Genomic DNA, 22,044 nt, shown 5'->3' with positions numbered 1-22,044 from the left:
GATCATATATTGCATAAACAGCAAGTGTAATGGTAAACAATATTTTGTAATACCATCACTTGTAAGTGGAAAAAATTAGTCCAGTGCATCCTAATCACAGTCCTGTTAGTCAGCTTTACTAAGTGCATTGCCCATACATGACAACATATGGGCTTGTACACAGTATGCAGAACTCCAGCAGTCCTCAGAGGAGTGTCTCCCCATCTTACCACTCAATCTTCATGTGGCTTATGTTCATAGCAAAGATATCTTTCCTGCAGAAAACATTTTGAATTAATGATTTTATTGTAACTTTTTCACTTTCTTGATCACATGTGGGTTGTATCTCCACCTAAGAAATAAATGAGAAGAGATCGTACGGTAAATAGTCCTTTAGTCCTTACTTGAAAATCAAATTGGGATTTTAATGTTACTTTCTCTGTCAGAGCTGTCAAAAATGTTGTACACTTAAAGGACTGCTCTTAAACATTAATACTAACCATTTTTTTCCCATTTGCTTTAGAAAGGAGCCTTTATTTTTAAAATTCATGCAAGTTTGCTGAGCTTTGTGAGGGTGTTATAGTTTTTTGTCCTACCCTTTTTGGTTGTATATTTTGGGCAAATAACAGAGGAATTGGTTGGTTGTAGGGATTCAAATGTAATTTATTGTTTCTTATTCTTTTTTGTATTATATCAGAGAAATTACTTTACTCCTGATATTATTCTTAGCCGTTTCAAAGGCAGAAAATTGGAATGTTTCTCTAAGCAGGCTACTGATGTGAGGATTAATGGCAACACATCCTTTTTCATCCTTTTTTTTTTTTTTTCCATTTTTTTTCCAGGCAAAGGTGTGACTCCAGTACTACATAACCTATCATTGGGTCTCTGTAAAGGATGTACCTCCCAGTTAGTGATGTAGTGATGTAGCCAATATCTTTGTTCAAACCACTTCAAAACTCTGCTTCATACCCAGTCTTATAGATAAGGCAGAAAGTTTGCAGTCACTGAGCGGGCTGTAAGATGAGAGGACATGGGACTCGTCTGATCTTAAATTGGAGACAGTGGAAGTCATAGCAGGAACAAGAAGCTGGAAAGTGTATAACCCAAAGAGAGGGGTTTTGGTACCATTTCAGAGCTCTGAGCCAGGCTTGCCGAACTTGGCTTTGTGACATTCCTTATGTTTCAGAAAATTCTTTTCCTTTTATACCCAGTATCTGTCTGATTGCTAGGGTAATGTCAAGCACTGGCATGAGCAGTGCAACTTGGAGTTAAAGGGTTGCTTTAACATCTTAAAATGCATAGAAGGATGCTACAGAAAGGAAGGGAGTCTCTTGTTTGGTGGGTAGGATGTAAAGTAATAGACTAATATTGATAAAAAGATATCCTAGAAGAGAATTGATATATCAGCAACAGTAGTAATGCACTGGTATATATTGTTTAGGAAGGCTATAAATTCAGCGTCACAGTACTGCTGCCCTAAATTGCTTATAATGCCTCCCTCTTTGTAAAAGTCATGTTGTTGCAAAGGCATCCTGTTGAGAGGCTGTTTCACTTAAATGAAAAAATCACGAGTTTTAGGTATTCTTTTCTCTGACACACAACAGAGCACACATACAGGTATGTGAAATAACAGGACTATTTCTTTAGGACACTGCAACCATTATTATTAAGACTACTCAGTCATGTTTAAAGGAGTTTAGAAATTTCAGAAAAACTATGCAGAGCGCTTCCTTCTTTTAGAAACAATTCAAGTACAGAATCACAGAATCACCTAGGTTGGAAGAGACCTCCAAGATCACCCAGTCCAACCTCTGACCAACCTCTGGAGGACTAACCAGTCCTCCACTAAACCATATCCCTAAGCTCTACATCTAAACGTCTTTTAAAGACCTCCAGGGATGGTAACTCAACCACTTCCCTGGGCAGCCTATTCCAATGTCTCACAACCCTTTCAGTAAAGAAGTTCTTACAGGGAATTAGAAACAACCCAGCTGCTCCTGGAACCTGATGTGTGCAGTTTGAGGTTATTACATGCTTGCAGATACATGAGACAGGCTGAAAGCTGCCAAAGATGCCAGCACCTCCAAAAGGTGGTGAGCAGATACCTTTTCCCTTCAGGCAATACCATAAAGGAACTGGTCATTGCAACAGGGCTCGTACTGATGTTTCCCATACTGTTCCTTTAAAGGGAGAGAGTGAGAATAAATGCAAAGGATTTAGGAGGAGGTGATATTTCTTTAATGGCATCCTGTGGGTGCATTATCTTGCACGTTCAGAGACCTTTTTCTTCGTAGCTCGCTCTGATTTGCACATTTCTTTGTGCAATTTTAAAAAGGTTGGACAGTTTTCCCTGAAGAAATACATGTGCCTTCCAGCAGTTTTAAATTGCTCGTGATATGTTTGATATCCTTATACATCTGCCACCCCATCAGAATCTTGCTGAGCTCTTGACTGCAGTGCTTCCTGTGGTAATTATATTTTCTGCAGTTTTAACCACACATCATGGGAAAAAACTGTTTCCTTTTGTCTGTTTTTAATCTGCTGTCTTTTAATTTCACTGAGTAGTCCCTCTCGGGCTTTTGAAATTTGAAAAACAAAAGTCCTTCATCTTTTCCCTTTGCTCTTTCCTTCCTTCTCCTTTCCTTGGCTCCCTGACGTTGCTCTATTTTCGAAGCTAACCAGGCCCACTCATCTGAATCTTCCCCAGAGGAGGGGGTAGTGCCTTTGAGGAGAAATCTTCCCTTAAACGCCAGGAGAGCAGCAAGGTTTTTTCGCAAGTGAAAATCTGAGAGCATATTGAGTATTCCGGAACCGTTCCAGCAATAGATCAAAAGTCACTGGAAGATTTTTTTGGTACAACTCACTGGCTTGTTCTTACTGGATCCAAAGCTCTTGCTATTCTCGATCATGCTACTTATTAAACAGAGGTGTTTGTTCAGCAGTGCCACCAGGGTTGCTTAGACTGAGTTCATTAGTTTGCCCCGTAAGGTTTTGGGGAGTGTAATTCCACCTTCCCTCTGTAGGCTGTTACTTCAGAATTAATGTTACTGAGCTCCCTGAGATTTTGTGTGGTCTGTTCAGCAAGCGACATTCGTAGCAGTCCCCCCCAGTTCAGGTGCTTCATCTTTAATAGGAAAAACAGAAAGGGTTGGGGATGATGTCCTTACTACAAGCTCTCCTGTGTTTAGTAACAAATATTTGCTAAGAAATACAAAAGTACTGCTTCTTTCATGTATCTTGGGCAGCTGCAGTCGTCTGCCTGACCCCCTTGGCAGGAGCTGTGACCAAGATGGGATATGCAAAGCATGGACCAGGAGAAATGCACACTGTAGTGATGGCTAGTGAGAGGTCTGAGGCCACGATGAGGAGTAAGCTTGTGCTGTAATAAAAGGTGGACTAATAATTAGAGAACTTTTGGGAGAGAAAAAGGAGTATAGTGCGTATTTTTCCCCATGGTTATTGACACCTACTCAAGACGTTCCATGAAATGGTAGTCTTTTCTGACCACGTATAAAAGACCAGCTAATTTTAAAGAATTTACATAGGAAGTGGAAGAACCCAGTAAACAAAATAATGTATCTCTGGACAAAAAGAGATGATGAGTAGAGAGTATTTCCTTTGAAAGGTAAAAACTAGAAAGGTGTCAACAATGTCTTGATATTAAATATTAAAAACATTCTAACGATGATCTAAATTTGATTTAAAACAAAACAAAACAAACCCCATATCAGTAGTTCTTCTAAATAATGTGTAAATGAAGTTTAACATTACAATATTGACACAGAAAGGCTTGATTTTAGAGAAATAGCTTGAAAATCTCTGTATGACTGTAATTAGTACTACTCAGTATTGTACCAAACATTAATTGAGGTATGCAGTCGAACTTTATTATAAATATAGATGCAGAATCATCAATGCTAGATATGTATGTCCTGGAATCAAGTAATTTTTTGATATTCATTCCTTCCCCTTAACAAACCAATTCAACTGATTAATTCAAACGAACCAATGAAGTGATGAAAATATTAGGAAAGCTTTGTAAACAGTAACAGCAGAAAGTGGAAAAGTAAGTAATAGAAAGCGTGTACTCAAACAGAAGACATTTCACACAAAAGCTTCCTTCTGGCATTTTTGTTGAACTTCCCGTGCCCAGCTGAGGTGCAGACACAGGCCTCCTTGGGCACTCACCAGCCAGCAGCAGGGCCCTGCCATAATCCTGAGCAGTTTCACCACTGCCACATGGCCTGAGCCAGCAGAGAAACAGCCAGCTCGAGCTGGATGCACACTGTGCACATCCTCTTGTGCTTTTTCTTTCTTTCCTTGATTTTTTTTTAGTGTTTTGATCGTTTTTCTCCTACCATAATCTTCTATTCCTTCACTATTCATTTTCCTCTAAGGAAATTTATATTTATATTACATTATATTATATTTATATTATATTTATATTATATAATTATATTTATTTATATTATATTTATATATATTATTATATATTGTATTATAGGGACATATATTATATGTCCCTATATAATCATTTTTTTAATCAGGTAGTACTAGAAGTTATTTAATTATTTAGTGGTACCTTCCTTGTCATGTTTGTTGTGGATAATAAAACACAACTGTCCAGCCTTTGCTCGGGTGGGGATGTAAACACATGTTTATGTATGTTAGGCTCCTGTTACAAGAATTTTCCAGGCTCTCAGAAATCCTTTATTTTCTTGTTGCTGCCATGGCAGGAGCATCATGCTCTTCTCCCATTTTCTGCTGCCTTGCACATGCTAGAAAGATTTTCTGGCACTGCTGGCTAGGAAGACTCTTCCTCCTTTCATGTTCCTGCCTTGCCAGCTTTCAAATTCCATAATTCCACCATTACGGAATTATAAATAATTATTCACTTAGATACCTGGAGAAGAGGTACGTGTGTGCTGATTACTGAGGTCAACAGTTCTGGGACCACCAGCTGGATAGGAGCCCTGTTGTGCCAGGCTACTGAGAATAATGTTTATTATGATGCACAATGTAAATTAAAAAATAAAAAAAATAAATAAATTAAAAAAAAAAAAAAAAAAAAAACAGATAAAAGAACCCACAGCATTACAAAGCATACTGTGCTTATGAAAGATAAGACAAAAAATAAAATACATTACTATGATTATATGCAAGTGTGAGGATTCTCTGTGACTGCATCAGCAGCTTAGCTAGTTACACGACTGACCTCAAGATTACCTGCCCAGGGCACACAGCCTTGCGTGAATCCCTGCCCTGGGTTGCTCTTATGCCTGTTACTACCTTCTCCTTTTAAAGCTTATTGATATTTCTGTTCTTCGTCCTGATGACTATGCTCCTGGCTTTGGGTGATTTCCTTTCTAGCTCCGGCCAGCCACCTTACTCTGACCTCAGGATTTACAAATTCACAAAGAGAACTGCATTTAAACTATTTGAAGGTAAGGACATCCCAAGATTTGCAAAATCTATCTGGGACAGAAAACAAAATCAAAGCCTAGCCATCAGGACTCTGAGACAATGTTGCTACAACCAGGTGTCACCCCTCTCATTATTTGTTTATTTGGGGGAATCTGTTGAGGTCAGGAAGGTTAAAAGACTTCCTGTCTACACAGCTACACAAATGGGATTTAATTAATAAAAATAAAATCTGATTACATGGTTGTAGAGGCTAATAATTACCCCACTTTTTTTTTTTTTTTTTTTTTTTTGAGGATATAATGAATCCGATTATTTTTACCCATTTAATCATCCATTTAAAAAAAATCCTTTTTACCATTAAAATAATTTGCCATGTTGAAAGTTGGTCTGTTCAGCCCACTAATTACTTAAGTGTGTGCTAGTCTTTAAGTGACTTTAAGTAGCAAAGTACTCATTTGCTATTACTGTGCCTTCTTCACGTGTTTTCTTCCAAGGTAAAAATAATAATTAAAAAAAAAATCTTAGTCTTATTGCTGCAACTTTTTCTTTATTGTGGATATTCCTTTGGATAACATTTTTCTAATCAAAGAGCAGATTTCTTACCCATTTTCACATAAATTTCTTTAAAATACATCACAGGCTTTTGGAGCAACAGTTTTTAATGTAATACCTCTTTATGAATAGTGACTTTAAGGACCCATAACTTTGGGAGAAATATCATAGCCAGTAGTAGGAGTTAGGTATTAAGGGTGTGGTAGAGGGAAGCCAGTTTTATTCATCTTACAAAATAAGAAACTGTATTACAGATTGGTAAGCAATGTCTGCTGGCACCTTTTCTAGTCAGTTCTTATCTATTCTGCTGTTGAACGATAAAAAACGTTTCAATGACTTCATTTTATTTAGAAATTCATCCCTAACTCTGATGTTTCATTGCTCTTGAAACTTAAAATATTGTTCTGCAAGTTGTACTGGGCCTGTTGTTTGTACTGTATTACTAGGAAGGACATGTTCACCTACTTTTGATTTATCTTGCTTATTCCTAGCAAAAAAAAATTAACCTCCACTGCCTCATTCTTAAAATTATAACAAAACCCTTGTGATAAAGGCTGTTTGTTGCAGATTGCTTTTAAGTAGTTGTTTTTAGTGTCCATATGTTTGGTACATAAAATGCAAAAGTTGATGTGAAGAGTGGTGATCAGTACTCTGAAGCATTGAGCATTATTAAGGGTATCACATCTAATACAGCTCAGCTTGCCACCACATATTGATTTGTCATCTTCTTGCAGTTCCTACTGCTCAGCACTACTGTGTGTTAGAACTAAGACTGTACTTGTCTTGAGAAGAGGACTGGTCTTTTGAAAGCATGCCGTTCCTGCAGAATACTGGCAGTTACTTCAGCAATAGAAACCTCTCTGATGAGTAGTGAAGATGCTTTGAAATTACTGAGATGATGCATCAAATTTTTGTTTTATCCAAAGACACATAAAATATCCTTTTGCTCTAGAACAGTAAGTATAGAAGAAAAACAAAAATGTACACTAGAAGCACCATTCTTTTCCATTCTTAAATTTCTATTTGAAAGCATCAGGAAGGTTATCTTTTTAACTAAATAGGAAATGATATGAATATTGATGGCCCAGTCATTAATTTCAATAGGTATTTAAGAGGACAAGTACGTCGTGCTAGATATGGAGCGTAGCTGAGAGCCATGAGTCCAGAAAGTTGTCCTCACTGCTGTCATTTGTACATTATACTCAAGGTACCTCTACAATCCCAATAAAGTTACTTCAGCCCATTCTTCCCTGATGAGAAAGTGAATACAACCTCATTATAAGAGTCCCTACAGTTCCACCAGTCCCTATTCCAAGTCCTACAGGTGGAGCCATGGCAAATACTTTGAGTCCTACCACATTCTGGATCCCTTGTTCCCCAGACTTCTTCCATGTGCCAGTTGAGGATGCTGCTGGTCATGGTGCCGTTGCAGCTTCACAGCTCCTCTTCCTGGGTGGCAGCAGTAGCAGCCAGCAAAGCAATAGCTCTGTAAATTGAGGATCGAAGAATGCTGTTGGACTGTTCACAACAGCTTGTTATCCTAGGACTGGTAGAAACAAACTATTTTTTGTAAGTACCTATTAAATATATGAATGTCACTTGATTATTCAATGACTAGGAAGTGTCTTCCAGTATACAGAGGTCACGCAATCCATCCCTTATTTAAATCACATTGAGTTATTTCCTTTATCTTAACAGTGTCACAGGCTTAGAGTATGCTTGACATGTATTATGTTTGCAGTTGAAGAATTATGAGTTAAGCTCCTTTTTTTATATAGTAGATTAATTATTCCAATTAATTTTCGTTGAGTTCAGTTACATAACCTGGAGACTACTGCAGGTAGTTTATGAGCCTATTATTGTGTAAGATACACTAACATTTCATTAAAATGGTGATTTATTTACTGTGATTTTACATACCAAGCACACATTAAGAAACAAAATTAGCAGCCAGTATAAAATATTAACCGCTTGTAAATCACTCAAGTCAGAGCATGTAGATGCAGAGCAGTTTTCTTTATTTCTGCTTCAGTGAGTAATAGGTATAGGTTTGGATTGGTGTCGGGCTGAAAGAGGGAAACTGAGAATATTATCACTCAGAAGTCAGCAGCAGCTAAAGGTAGGTAAGGTATTTTGTTCCATGATATATTGCCAAGTACATAAAATAAAATGTGCTGGTGATTCTCCTTCCTTCAGAATACTTTCGCTCCATTCTGTATTCAACGCTCTGTAATGAGCATTGAATCATAGACTCATAGAATCATAGAATGGCTTGGGTTGGAAGTGACCTCGAAGATCACCCAGTTGCAACCCCCTGCCATGGGCAGGGACACCTCCCACCAGGCCAGGTTGCCCAGAGCCCCATCCAGCCTGGCCTTGAGCACCTCCAGGGATGCGGCATCCACGGGTTCTCTGGGCAACCTGGTCTACTGCCTCACCACCCTTACAGTGAAAATTTTCATCCTAATGTCTAGTCTAAATCTATTCTCTTTTAGTTTAAGACCATTCCCCCTTGTCCTATCATTATCTACTCAAGTAAAGAGTCCTTCTCTGTCCTTTTTATAAGACACCTTTAAGTATTGAAAGGTTTCAATGAGGTCTCCCTGGAGCCTTCTTTTCTCCAGAAGAGTGAAAAATTACATTGCTTAAACATGTCCTGCTGATGAAAGTGGTAGATGTAGAGGAGTTGTCTCTTAAGACTCTGCAAGTCAAGACCACTCCTAAATAAAACAAATAGTTCTAGATTTAAAGAATTAGCAGAGAGAAGGAAAAAAAGTCCATTTCAAAATTCCCAGAAGTGGACTGGATCATCTCTCAGGGAACTACACGGAAAGACTGGTATAAACACGGGTAGCTTCTAGACCAGCAACATCAGACTTTAGCACACAGAGGTTTGAAATCTGTGCCTCTGACTGGAGACAAACTTTGCCAGAGTGTGGCTGAGGAGGTGCTGCCACGTTAAACCTGACCTGGATTTAGGCCATTTGGATTCCCGCTGGAGCTGGAGCCAAACGTGGAAACACAGAAAAACAAGCTGGAAGAGAACAGCTCTTCCTAGCAAAATATTTTATGGAAGCTGCTCCTGAGGACATACCCATAATCGCACAACATATGGCAAAGACTTGCATCTGTACTGAAAAACAAGAACTTGAACTCTCTCTGAGCACAAAGGTAATGAGTGACTAGGACTATCCTTGTTTAACTGCCTGTCTCCTCCAGTCACATGTAAATCCTGTCTAAATGAGCGCCTTTCTCTCCTAATGATAATGTGGGAGCAGTGATTATCCGAGGTGTGGAAGTTAGCAGTATAGCAGTATTGTAAAGGAGAACAGATGGCAGGCGGTTCTGGCTGGGGATATGGCTAGCTGTGCTGTGGTGAAGCTACCTGCAGCAGCTTCAGCTGCTATCTTTCCTGGCTGTCTGTTTTGCCTCCTCGCTGGAGATGATTGCCCTTCCTACAGAGTTGGCAAGACGGAGTGTGTGAACACTTGGTGGCTCTGGTGGAAAGCCTTACGTCTTAGTTGAAATGCATCTTCCTAGGCAGAAATCACACATCACACTCAAGCAGTTGAGACGTGTACATAGATCCCTGCCAGCGCTGAGATGGAGACAATAACCCACCACAGAAGGCAGTGAACATTACCTTACTCATTGCTTTGACTCTGAGTGTGTCCGTGACCAGAGAGACCCCTGGCTGTGTGGAAGATTCAGTTCACGTTCGGTCCTCCAGAGCCCTGAGGCTGTTATGCATAAAGTATTTTGTCTTTCTTGGAGAAAGTTTACATCCACGCACTTGGTAACTTTTATTCTTGTGTGTTTATTAAGAATAACTTCCCCAGAAAGTCGGCATTGGTCTTCTCTGGGAAGGTGGTCGTGTTAGCACAGGGCTGAAGAGGAGTCAAAGACGCCTTTGCAACAAAGCTGTAGGGCAAGAAACACCAGTGTGATCCCTTGCCATAGTACTTGCCATAATCTCAGACAACTGGGCATCAATATGCTCTTTACAAGGTGACTCCAGTGTTATTCTCATCCCCTAAAGAATGACTTGAGGCTTATGGTGATGGCAAATGCACTTCCAAGCTTCTTGCAAGCAGTATGTGGTGGTGCTTAGTCCTCATGACAATGCATTAATCACAGCCAGTGACAAAATCCCTTCTAGACCAAGCGTTGTGTGATCTTTGATATCTTGGTAAACAGCGATCAAAACAAACCACTTGCATAAGAACAAACATTGCATTGTTTTCCTTCTGTATCTCAAGCCATCTTTTCCTCATGCCTCCTCTGGGTCCATCTTTTTACCCACACAGTGGGTGAAATTCAATTCATGAACCTGTTGCTATAATATGCTTTTCTAACATGAGGTCTTGTTAGCACATTTAAGCCCTTTTAGCAGTTCATCTTTCAGCCGTAGCTTCTGTGAGGCTTACAGTGGTCAGCGCTTTAGGGAAGTTCTTTCTGTGAGCAGTGTGTGGCTGGATGAGTGCCCCAGCAGTGCCTGCATCCCTAGGTTAAGCACATCTCAGCTTACAGCACAAGCTATTCCTATCTGTGTATTGGAAGAACATGCATACTGTGATGGCAGCCTGCTCTCACTGTGACTCTTCACAGCCTGTCAGCTTTTCTATTGACACTTTTTCAGTTCATCACAACCTCTCTCTTTCTTTAGGCTTGCTTCCATAAGCCTGAAATGCTTAGGCTGGCTTGAACCAGCGAGTGTAAGTTAACTCCTCCGAAGCTATGTTTGAGTCTGCATCCACGTTCACTTCGTTAGCAGTTCCTTTCTATCCATCTTTGGTTTACCTTCACACAGACAGCAATATGGAACTGAACAGGGACAACAAGTCACATACAATATTCATGAAATAAAAGACACTTTCCCAGTTTGTCAGCCCTGTCTGAGAGTCATCTCCTGGCTAATCTGTTGCAAAGTCTACTTATGTTCTGCAGGAGATTTAGTTTTTATCCTCATACGATGCAAGTAATCCATCTATTTGTGTCTGAAGGCTTTATTTAATTCTTACTGTCTTCCAAAGGAAATACACCCTCTGCTTTTTCCAGAAAATTTAGTTGCACGTTTCTGCTAAAATATTCATTTCTTGTCTCATCTTTGTGGCTCATGCAAATTTGGACCTTGTTTATGGAATACATATGGTACATCTGAGTGATTCTTAAGTCTTCTTTCTTTCCTTTTCCTTTTTGTAGGTAATTTTCTCTTCCACTACCAGTATTATTGAATTCATGGAAGAGTATATTGAGGTAAAAAAAAAAGAAAAGAAAAAGGCAGATTTCATCAGGGTTCTGCTACTATTTCCTTCTGAAGAAGCAACAGCCAGGGAGGCATGAAAAAAGTCCTGCAGCCTCCAAAGGTCATCCTCAAACTAGAGATGGGGAGTAAATCAAGTACTAAGCAATAAAAAAGTGCTTTTTCTTGTGTGTGGACAAGAGTGGCTGTTCTTTTGACAACAAATGTTGAAAACAAGAACAAACTGTGTGGTAGCATAATTCCTTATTAGTTGCTTCAAGTTTTTTTTCCTCAGTGTCTAAAATATTGATAGAATCTGGGTCAATTTAAAGCTGTTCACTTTATAGCTAAGGCTTGTTCAAACAACATAAGGTTTGGTGATCTACAGCAAAAACACATTGTGTCCAAATTTAGTCACACCAGGAGGCAGCATGAGAAATGCTATTCCTCACAGGTGAGGAAAAAATAAAGTTGGGAGTAACTTATGTAATTGTAACTGGACTGAAGGGTTGGGAAAACTGCCTCTTAATTAATTTCTAAGGTGCGTTATATAGCAATGGATGAGATGAGAAATAGTGGGAAGTGGATGCAAGCTGTCTAACTGCCACTGCTTTGATGCTTTGATCCAAGTCTGGTTCTCACAAACTGGCAGAGGGGACTGCAGAGTGACTGATAACACATTGTCTGTATCGTTCTCCAGGACTGAGCTGGAGCCTCCTGTTCAAACATGTTATCTCTCCCAGCTCGTTTGCAAACCACAGAGTTGAGCAAAGATGTAACAATGGGGATGAATTGGTACCATCATTGCATGGGCAAGCATTATTTATCATCGTCAGGGCGACATACTTCCATGTGCAAAAACATATTGATGCCTGTCTACCGTTAGCTCTTTTGAGTGGTATGGACTGTTGGTTGCTTACCAACAAGTCCTGGCCTTTGAACCTTTCAGGATCATCTGTTATTTCTCACATACTGGTATCCTGAATTATGAAACAATTTTGCAATAAAGGTAAGCTCCTCTATTCATTATGTTTCAGCAGTAAGAGAAGTTCTTTATGAGGGAGCCAGTATACTCAAGGATCTGGAATAAATTTGCCAAGCCATAGCCAACACCTGCAGTACATGGCAAGGATTTGGTAGCACGGGGGCTGCAGGGGTGGCCTCTGTGAGCGGAGCCCAGCAGCTGCCCCATGTCAGAGCAGAGCCAGCTCCAGCCAGCTCCAAAAGGGACCAGCTGCTGGCCAGAGCTGAGACAGGGAGCAACACTGGGTGGGCCTCTGGGACAGTAGGTTTAGGAAAGGGGAAAAATAAAGTAACTGCTGTGCAGTTCAGTGCAGCAGGAGGGCAGGAGGTGCTCCAGGCAGGCAGGCAGCAGCAGTTCCCCTGCGGGCTGTGCAGGGAGAGGCCCCTGGTGGAGCAGGCTGTCCCCCTGCAGCCCATGGGTCCCACACGGAGCAGATCTCCACGCTGCAGCCCCCCCGTGGGTGGAGGAGCCCCCGGTGGAGCAGGTGGACGTGGCCTGGAGGAGGCTGCGGCCCATGGAGAGCCCCCGCAGGAGCAGGGGGTCTGGGGGGAGCTGCCGCCCAGCCGTGGGGGACCCGTGCTGGAGCAGTTTGCTCCTGGGGGATGGATGGATGGACCCCGTGGGACGGAGCCGTGTGGGAGCAGTGCTTGAGGAGCTGCTGCCTGTGGGCAGCCCGTGTGGGATCAGCTGGGGAAGGACGGCATCCCGTGGGAGGGACCCCACGGGGAGCAGGGGCAGGGAGGGACTGAGAAGGAGCGGCGGAGACGAAGTCCCCCATTCCCCGTTCCCCTGCACTGCTTGGGAGGAGGAGGTAGAAGAGGGTGGATGGGGATAAGGTATTTTAGCTTGCTTTTAGTTTCTCACTGTTGTAGTCCACCAGTGTTAGGCAATAAATTACATTAACCTCCCTATGCTGAGTCTGTTCTCCCTATGATGATAACTGGACCTACTTGTCCTTATTTCAACCCTTGAGTCTCTGTTTCATCGTATTTTCTACCCTGTTCTTTTGAAGACGGGGAGTGAGAGAGCGGTGTGTTACAGTTGAGCTGTCTATCAGTGTGAGATGATCTTGCTTTTGTCCACAACAGGAAGATTCTGTTAAGCAATGATTTGTGTATTACCAACAGTTGGTAGGGAGAATTATGAAAAGTAATATTAGCCAGAAGAACTGTTAGAATTACAGAAGGAAATGGGATATGCCTTTTAGAAGGGCATTTATTTCCCTTTATACCCTTGCCCACTGTTCTTTCCACATTTCATTTCCTTCTTTTTCAAGGATGAAATAAATATAATTTTAATAGGAAATGTAAGTATTCCCTGGTCACAGCAACTTTTAAGGCAAGTTACAGGTACAACAGAAAGGTACAAACACATCAGGTTACTTTGAGGTGTTATTTTGACATTCTGATGAAAACGGCATATTCATACTCAAGTCTTAATTGTAATTTCACTTTTTAAAATTTCCTTTGAAATGTATTTACCTTTTGCAAGCCATTTGAGTGAAACATCAAAGATAGATTGAGTTATCTTTATGTTTACCAGACACCTTCAGATTCTGCATGTCTTAAGCCCTTGCAACATGTTTAGCTTTTATTGCTAAAGCACTTTTATTCTTGTGGGGTCCCAGTTTGTCCAGGCTCTAACCCTGCTCAGTCAGGAGTTGGTCTGCAGTGGAAAACACTGATCCAGCTGCAACTGACACTGTGATTTCTCAGTGCTTGCAAGGTTATGGACTGACCATTACACCAGGCACAACCCCAGAACTGAAAATGCAGGTCCAGTCACAGAACAACGTCAGGCACAGGGAGCGCCGTGAAACCTTCAAGCCTATCCACAGATTTTAGTTTGCATTTTTATTTTTAATAGGCTCTTTCAGAATTGTTAGCAGAGTTATAATTAGGTTTCTATCAGCATAACAGCAAACACAGCTATCACAGTTTTAAAAGATACGACAGAAGAGAAAGTTTTCCTCCTTCACAAAAAGGTTGGCTGCAATACTCCAGTGTGCTGAAGACCAGGGTGTGAGCAGTGGCTGTTCCAGATCTCCTGCCACCACTACCTGGCTATAAGCTGTTTAGGGCTAGGAAATGCTGATACTATTTGTTCAAATAAACTTGAATGAAATAGAAAATGACAGGCAGTCACCTGACTTCATCTAAGAGAAAGAGCTCCCCATAAAACTTTCCTTTGAGAACAGAAAAAAAATACATATGGAAATTTCCTGTTGCTTTTAAGTGTACCTTTGATAAAAGAGGGAAACTGGAAGAAGTTTGACACAGCATAATTGAAGATTATTGTTAGATTGTTAATCCAATATGTATACCAGTTCAGAGCTTGTAGAGCATTGAGTGGTATTTCAACCTCATCTGTGCTTTCTCCCTGAAAATAAGATTTCACAGGAGCGGTTCAACACACTGCTCTCACAGTGACAGCCACAGCAGAAATGCCAGAGTGCGTGAGGCAGAGCAGGAGCGTGTGGTCAGGCACTTGTGGAAAGAAATGTACGTGACTTCACTTAGCAGTTAACGTAGGTAATGGCCGCTTCTCAGTTACATCAATCCGCCTTTTGGGTGGCTTTTGTCTCCAAATATATTTTGGAGGAGGTGTGGGAGGAGGGGGAGATGCTGCTGCTGAATGTTAAATGCAAAGCACTTGGCTGTGATAGGCTGAGGGGACGGGGATCCTCTGCCTATATATACTGGCAGCTGCATCCTCTGTGCTTTATAGCTGTCACACAGGAGCAAAGACAGACAGGGAGAAAGAGAGGAGAAGGAAGGACCTTACCAACTTGCTGTAAGTAATATTCTTTGTCCTTAAAGCCTTGTGGTTGTTCGATTCAAGTTGGTACATTTGGATTAGTGCAACAATTGGTTACTTGGAGTTGGAGCTCAGCTAATAAACAGCCAGCCTGTGTTATTTTAGGGATAATCCGGGATGCTCAAAAAAGCATTTCCTTTTAATCTAAGTTTGCATGATGTAGTGTGTGCTTCTAATTTTTGTATGTACTTGTTTTTACATAATTTATGTCAGCTATAACCATTTATGTATGTTTCTGTGGAATACCATGCACTCAAAAGTTTATAGCTTACCTTTCCAAGTGCACCAGTTTTGAATAACCATGCAGACCCTGAGAAATTCTTTGCGAAATAGTCTGAATAATAACATTTTCAAAATAAATTCAGCACCTGACTTATTAAGGTGAGGTTTTTGTCAGATGTAGCCCTTTCCCACTATCATAACAAAAACTCAAAAGGGAAAATTAGTAAGTGGCAGACTTGGCAGACTCTGTGCGAGTGACAGCAATGAATAAAACCAGCACTTTCTAGTTGGAAAATTAAATTATTAAATTAAATGCAGGGTCTATAACATATATACCTAACTCTTGCCATGTGCAAAAGTAGAAGTACAGAGTAGATCTAGTTCCTTTCTACTCACACTGAAATGAAATTCATTCTGAAGTCCTTATTTAAGCAATACTCCAATTGTCAATAGTAGAAATTCAGTTTAATAGTCACAACATCTGCAAAAACCTTCAGCTTCTTGGGTTCAATAGCAGAAACTCCTCCAGCAATGTCACTGTAGCATCCCAGACCTTTAAATTACACTATTTTCTGCAACAAACAGTTGGCAGAATAGAAAGTGCACTTGTCTCATTTATTGGAAAGATATATAGTTATTGCTTTTTTTGAGCCAGTGCAGTCATCAGTTTAAGGTGCTATTGGTGTCTGTGTGTTCTTCCTTTCTGTATTTAATAATAAGAGCTGCTCAAACGTTTTATTGATGTTATTTTTTTTTTTTAAATATTTCGCTTTGATCAACTTGAGAACAGGTGCTCATAAAATCACATCAAATATAGCTCCTTCCTCATTTACTATTTTTTCTTTTCTCTTTTTTTTTTTTCTTCCTTCTTTTTCCTTTTCTTTTTCTCTCATGCTTCTATTTTATTTTTTCTTTTATTTTTCCTTTTTTTTTTTTTTTTTTTTTTTTCCCCATTATAATTTTCCTGGTAGTATTTAGCTATCTTTTACATTTTATACTTAGTTAATACATACACACATAAAAAATAATCTAAATTATAGATAACACTGTTAACAGAAATAATAAATAATCAAAACATTCTCTACAAGTGTATTTGATACTCTTATGTATGAAGTGCTCATTGGTATGGTTTAGTTTCAGATAAAGTAGAAAATGTTTTGTGAATGAACATGACACTAAATATACAATCTAAAGGTGAGAAACAGTTTTTGGTCACTTCACTAAAATAAAATATTACCATGTTCTAATTTCTGCACTCAGGTAGAAAGATTAGTTTAAACAAGGCATCAAAAGCTATGTTAACTTTAGATCATGTTAACTACTTGTCCTGTGACAAGTCCCAGCAAAATTAAAGATCAAAGGGCTTATATATGAATAAAAGTAAAGATGAACTCATATCATTTAAGATGAATATGGTTCTTGCTCTTGCCTGAAGTTAGTAGCAAAACTCAATCTTATTCAGTAAAGTAGGACTTCATCCAAAGAAATATGCAGTGTTGACAATATCAGTGGACGTTTGTTGGGAACAAAAGTCATAATATAGGACTCAGACATAATACATGTTTGATAAACTTACATTTTATCAACCCAAGTGAGGCTTTTTTAATGAATTTGCATAGACTGTGCTTTCAAAGTATCAGGGGTTGATAATTAGGCTGGGTGCCTCCTGAAAAGTTGTGCTCACCTCGGTTGGAGTTAAGCTGGCAGATGTTGAATATACTGAAATTAATCCTGGGAGGTGTGGGATGCCTGGGACATGGAGCCTTTACCAGTCTCTATGGCCTTGGTAGAAATAGACCACTATCAAGAGCTTCAGAGAGAGGATTGGTTTCTGTGAAGTTTCCATTTAGTTTCCGAAACTCAGCCTGCATTACTTTGCAGTTGAAGTCCCTTTGACTTAAGTGGATCTTTCCAAGTACACTCAGGTTGTAGCACTCAGCCCTTCAGAAAATATGTGTACTCTCAAGCAGTTCAGACCCTAAGAGCTGAGTTGTCTGAAGTATTTTGTTCCTTAGAAAATCCCGTTCCAAATTTCTAAAACATCTTGCCTACCAGGAACTTCTGCGCTCGTTGTGTGCATTATACACATTGCACAGGCACATGAGAGGCAGAAATGAGAAGTTTCCTGTACTGGTAAAAAGGTGAAGTAATTTGCATTTTTATAGTACTAACTGGGCAGCATTACAATTGTTAGATATTCAGTCTACTGGATGTGGCTTCTGTAGCAAATAATGCTATTAGGCGGATGGAGTGAGGTCTGTAAGGAACAACTGAGGAGGAGAGTGAAAATAGGGATAAGAGTCGAAGTGGAAAGAAGATGCACAGATACACAGATATGGACAGACGTTCATTTTAACTTTTCAGTATTGCATTTGGGGAAAGGAAGAATTAAGTACTTTGCTTCCAGTTGAAGTAGATTGATGTATTTCAGTAGATTGAAGTGAATTGAAAGTTCATTAGAGGTTAACTAGATATTAGTTTATATCAATTTATAATGCTGCAGTAATTCATGGCAGATTTGGGGTGGATGCTTCACCCTCCCATTTTTTGTGCCTAAGCTTCCTGGATCTATTACCTATCCCATGCAAAACAGTGGGTTTCCTCTATAATTTAGTTCTTTATCCTGAATTTTGAGAATGATGTTGCAACACTGTGTTATGAGATCCAAAACAATGTTAGGATGAGTCATTGGACCTCCTGTTCATGGGAGGAACCTTAGCAAACAATGAATAAGAACTCAGTAATTATCTAAATGTGTAGCTGGCAACCAGAATTGACAAATTTCAGTTCAGTGGTGATAGCCCCAGTCACGAAATGTGTACCTGATGTTTAGATCCAAGGTTTATTTGCTTAACCTGATATCCAGAAAGAACTTTGTGCAAACTGCTAATAATAAAAATGGCAATAAATTATATCAACGTAGTATATAGAAAAAAAATGATGCAAATACTACTTGGAATGGAAAGAAATTTCAGATCTAAAAAAATCTAGGTAGTAAAGAAACAGTCACAAGCTGTATAACATAGTATCCATGTTGTAGTAATGTGATAAAGTACATTTATTTTTATCTGTGTCTGAGTTGTTTTGAGCTTATACATGATGCTATTTAATTTATGCCATTCAATTTATACTTTGGGAAAAGACTAAGTGAGCACAGAAACTTCTGTGTTAATGATCTGTCTTTGAGTGATATCAAGTAAAGCTGGAGAGCCAGTGAAAGTATGGTGAAGCTCCTATCTGTCCTGACATTGTACTGACAGTTCATTGGGCACACTGACATTGGATTAAATGTTCAGCTGAACAGATCCATGTTTAAAAGTCCAGGGGAATAGCATTAAGTCAGTGCTGAGCATCAGTAGTGCTAGAAGACCAAATCCCCAAGTTCTGAGTCAGTTCACTCTTGAGCAACTCCCCTTAATTTGGCACTCATGGGTTAAATTCTTATTTTTAACAGCTTTCATCTCTGACCCCAGAGGGGGGAAAAAACAACCAAAACCAAGAAGAAACAAACAGGTTGCCATTGCAAAGTTCTTTGGAGCATGCTATGGAAATAAACTAATAAATTAAAAAAAAAAATGACAGCATTGCTTAAGGGTTAAGGTAGAGGTGCCTTAGGAAAGAAGGAAAGCTGTGCAATATTAGATTTCTTCTGGCAAAAATCTAAGAACTAACCCAAAGAACTGTGCCTTTGGGTGTAATTAGTTTGCTGCCACAGAGAAGATTATTGATTACCACAGTCAATGCTGATTTATGTAGAAAGTTTATTAACATTTTCAACTGTGATCAAAGATGTGTTAAATGAAAACGCATGTAGGATTTTATTGAAGAAATAGAATCATCACGGTTGTAAAGGAGGAGAAACAAAACTGCTTGCTTAAACAGTCTTTCAAAGGGGAGTTGACACACAAACCTGCCCATCGGGATACTCAAAGGACTGTAATGATGACAATTGGTAATGCATTTCCAGTGACTTAGTAGTGAGATCTGAGAAAGGTCCTAATTGCCCTTTCAGAAATACACAGTGAGCCAAATAAACACTTACATGGTGGTTAAAGAGAGTAATACAAAGCTAACACAATAGCAGCAAGTACAGCTATTCTCTGGGGGGCTGGCAGTTGCTCCTGTGCAGATCCCCACTTTCCTAAGTGGTTCGTGACCTACAGCAGCACCCTGCCTTCCTAAATAACAGCAGCAGCTGCTCGACAGAAATCCCAGATCCTCTATTTGTGGCAGCAGAGATGTCTCTAGGATGGTGTTTATCAATGATGTCTTTCTTTTGTAATGTGACAGTGCTAATTCAAGTATAATAAAGCCCAGAAGGGTCTCTCTTTTCTCAAAATGATGCCCTCAATTATAAATTCTCAGCAGAAATAACCGATATCTAAGAAATTGTCTCTTAATTACATAATATTCATATTATGCTTAACGTAATTATTTCCTTACAAAGTGAAGATCCGAAGGTATGTGAACTAGGCATAGTAATTATTTATGCCAGCAGCGAGTATCCTTGTTTCTTTCACCAATTTTCTTTCTGGATCCCAAGGAACAGGATTATTCACTCACTCTGAGTGTATAAAGACACTTGGGAGATTTTCGGAACTGTGATCTCAGCTTTGTATTGGCTGAACACAAAAAGTTGGTGGGGGCCAGGACAGCAGGAGCAGGCACCCTGGCAATATAAGTTTATGTCTGCACAGCACTTTGCAGACAAACTCCAGCTCAATCATCCTACCCATACATCCCTTTGGGAGCACTCACCCCTTTCTGCCTGGTGCAAAGCATAACTGGTGCTGCAGCCCAGCGTCTGGGAAATAGGGACAGCCCCAGGCAGAGCTTCTTCCTTCTGCAAAATACAGTACAGATCAACTCTAAGTGAATTCTGATTCAACTCTAAGTGAATTCTGATTGAACCTCAACAAGAAGTAAGGTTTTGTTGTAAATGGTATAGCACGTGCATTTATAGTGAAAGAGCAAAGAAGCTAAATCTTGAAGCAAGACAAGAGGCAAGAAGTAGATACGATGACAGGGCAGCACAGTGGATTACTGTGATAACTGTGGTTGTTATAGTTTGTTATTATAGATAACAATAGAAACATGTAGCATGCTATTTCCTTAAAACTCTTTATAAGACAAGAGGGAGTTGATTATTATGTGTGAACAATGACACGTTCTTGTGTTGACCAGCAGCAGAAGGGATTAAATCTGTGATTGATGAATCTTCATCAGTGTGCCTCTACTGCTCTTCTGAGATAAAGATAAGGCCTACCTGTGTTAATCTAATCTATTTCATGATGTAGACGTCAAAGCTGTAGCAGCCTGGTTTACTTCTGTGCAATATCCAGCTAAAGCTGGAGTGCAACAGAAATGCACTCCAGAATGAATGGAAAACAGAATGCGACATTGCGTGGGTATTGGCGTAATATGCAGAAATTAAAAATAAAAGCGTATGGTCTAGTTTTTCCAAAAGGCCATGAGAGTCATCCTATAAATTACCTGAATAACAGTTCTGAAACTAGTGACATTTTCTTTCAAAAGTGACTTATCTTTCTTTATAGGTTTTCTTTTCTGGTAAGTCCTAAACTCTGATACCCATGGATGCTGCAGAGTTCCGCAAGAGAGGGAAGGAGATGGTGGACTATGTTGCAGATTACCTGGAGAAGATAGATAAAAGACAGGTCTTCCCAGATGTGGAACCAGGATATCTGAGGCCCCTCATTCCGGACTGTGCACCCCAGGACCCTGAAAGCTTTGAGGATGTCTTTAAAGACATTGAGAAGATCATTATGCCAGGGGTAAGGAAAATGTGTCTGTAATGTAATATTCAATACTGCATCTAGGTATTCAAAGACTTTAAGGAACGTGTGGATGAAGGCTGTGCAGACAGACTTTCCAAACGGAAGCACCCACACTGATTAGCTTTTAAAAGGGAGGAGTCTGCTGTATGCCCATGGTTAAATGTGTTCCAACACTTTACACGACTAATGATTTCTGTTCTTGCTAGAAATAATCCAATCATTCTTTTGCTTGATATGAGGCTTGCTTTTGGAAATAATTCCCTTTCCTCTCTTGAATCAGTTAAGGCAGAGCTTTCTAACTTTCAATTTCATGTTATATATTTGCTACTTGCAAAGCATATCAAACATTTTATAAAATGGGATTTTTATTTGTCTGCTGTTCATAAAGTGTTCCTTCAAGCTGATCTTTAAATGTTAAAATTGTCTCATGAGACTTCTTTTTATTAGAGTTGACTAGAAAGGATTCTCCCCAGTACTTTTTATGTTGACTTACTCTCCTAAATGTTGACTTCTTCTAGTACACTTTAAGGCAGATGGTCACTACCTAAATATTAGTCTTCGGATAGATCAGTGATGAACAGACAATGCAAAACAAAGCATCTGGCATTTGTTCAATTATGAATTTTTCTTCTTGTTTTTCCACTCACGGTATACCTTTTTTATTTTAAATATATGCTTGTCTCCTAAGGACTCTAGGTAGCTTGAAGATAGCTGGATGATTAATAGATGCTAATAAAGAATCCCTCCTTTGGATCCCTGCAATAACCATTTTGGATTGCTTCTCTGGATGTAGATAGCTGATACGATTGCTATGTGACTAAACATGGAATCATTGCTCTGCAAATGTGTTTAGTCAGTGTACTGTAATACCAATTCCTTTTCATTGACCAATGTAAATATTTGATATTTGATATGTTTTTATCTTGTTTCTCTTGGAGCCAACCCTGCTGTCCTTTCACAGGCAAAAGCTCCACTAAAGTCAATGGAAA

General features: G+C 39.6%; 1 protein-coding gene across 1 annotated transcript in view; it reads left to right on the top strand.

The window, feature by feature from the left end:
* Positions 1-22,044, top strand: part of LOC311432464 (uncharacterized protein) — a 77,788-nt gene that overhangs the window by 2,014 nt on the left and 53,730 nt on the right. The window contains exon 2 of the mRNA XM_084510913.1: positions 20,816-21,052. Coding sequence (XP_084367039.1) covers positions 20,852-21,052 — 201 coding nt within the window. The 5' untranslated portion in view covers positions 20,816-20,851. The remainder of the gene's footprint in view (positions 1-20,815; positions 21,053-22,044) is intronic.

Source organism: Aythya ferina (assembly GCF_964211825.1).
Source record: "Aythya ferina genome assembly, chromosome: 2".
NCBI lineage: Eukaryota > Metazoa > Chordata > Aves > Anseriformes > Anatidae > Aythya > Aythya ferina.
The sequence above is the reverse complement of the archived record's forward strand: the minus strand, read 5'-3'. Positions and strand labels throughout refer to the sequence as shown.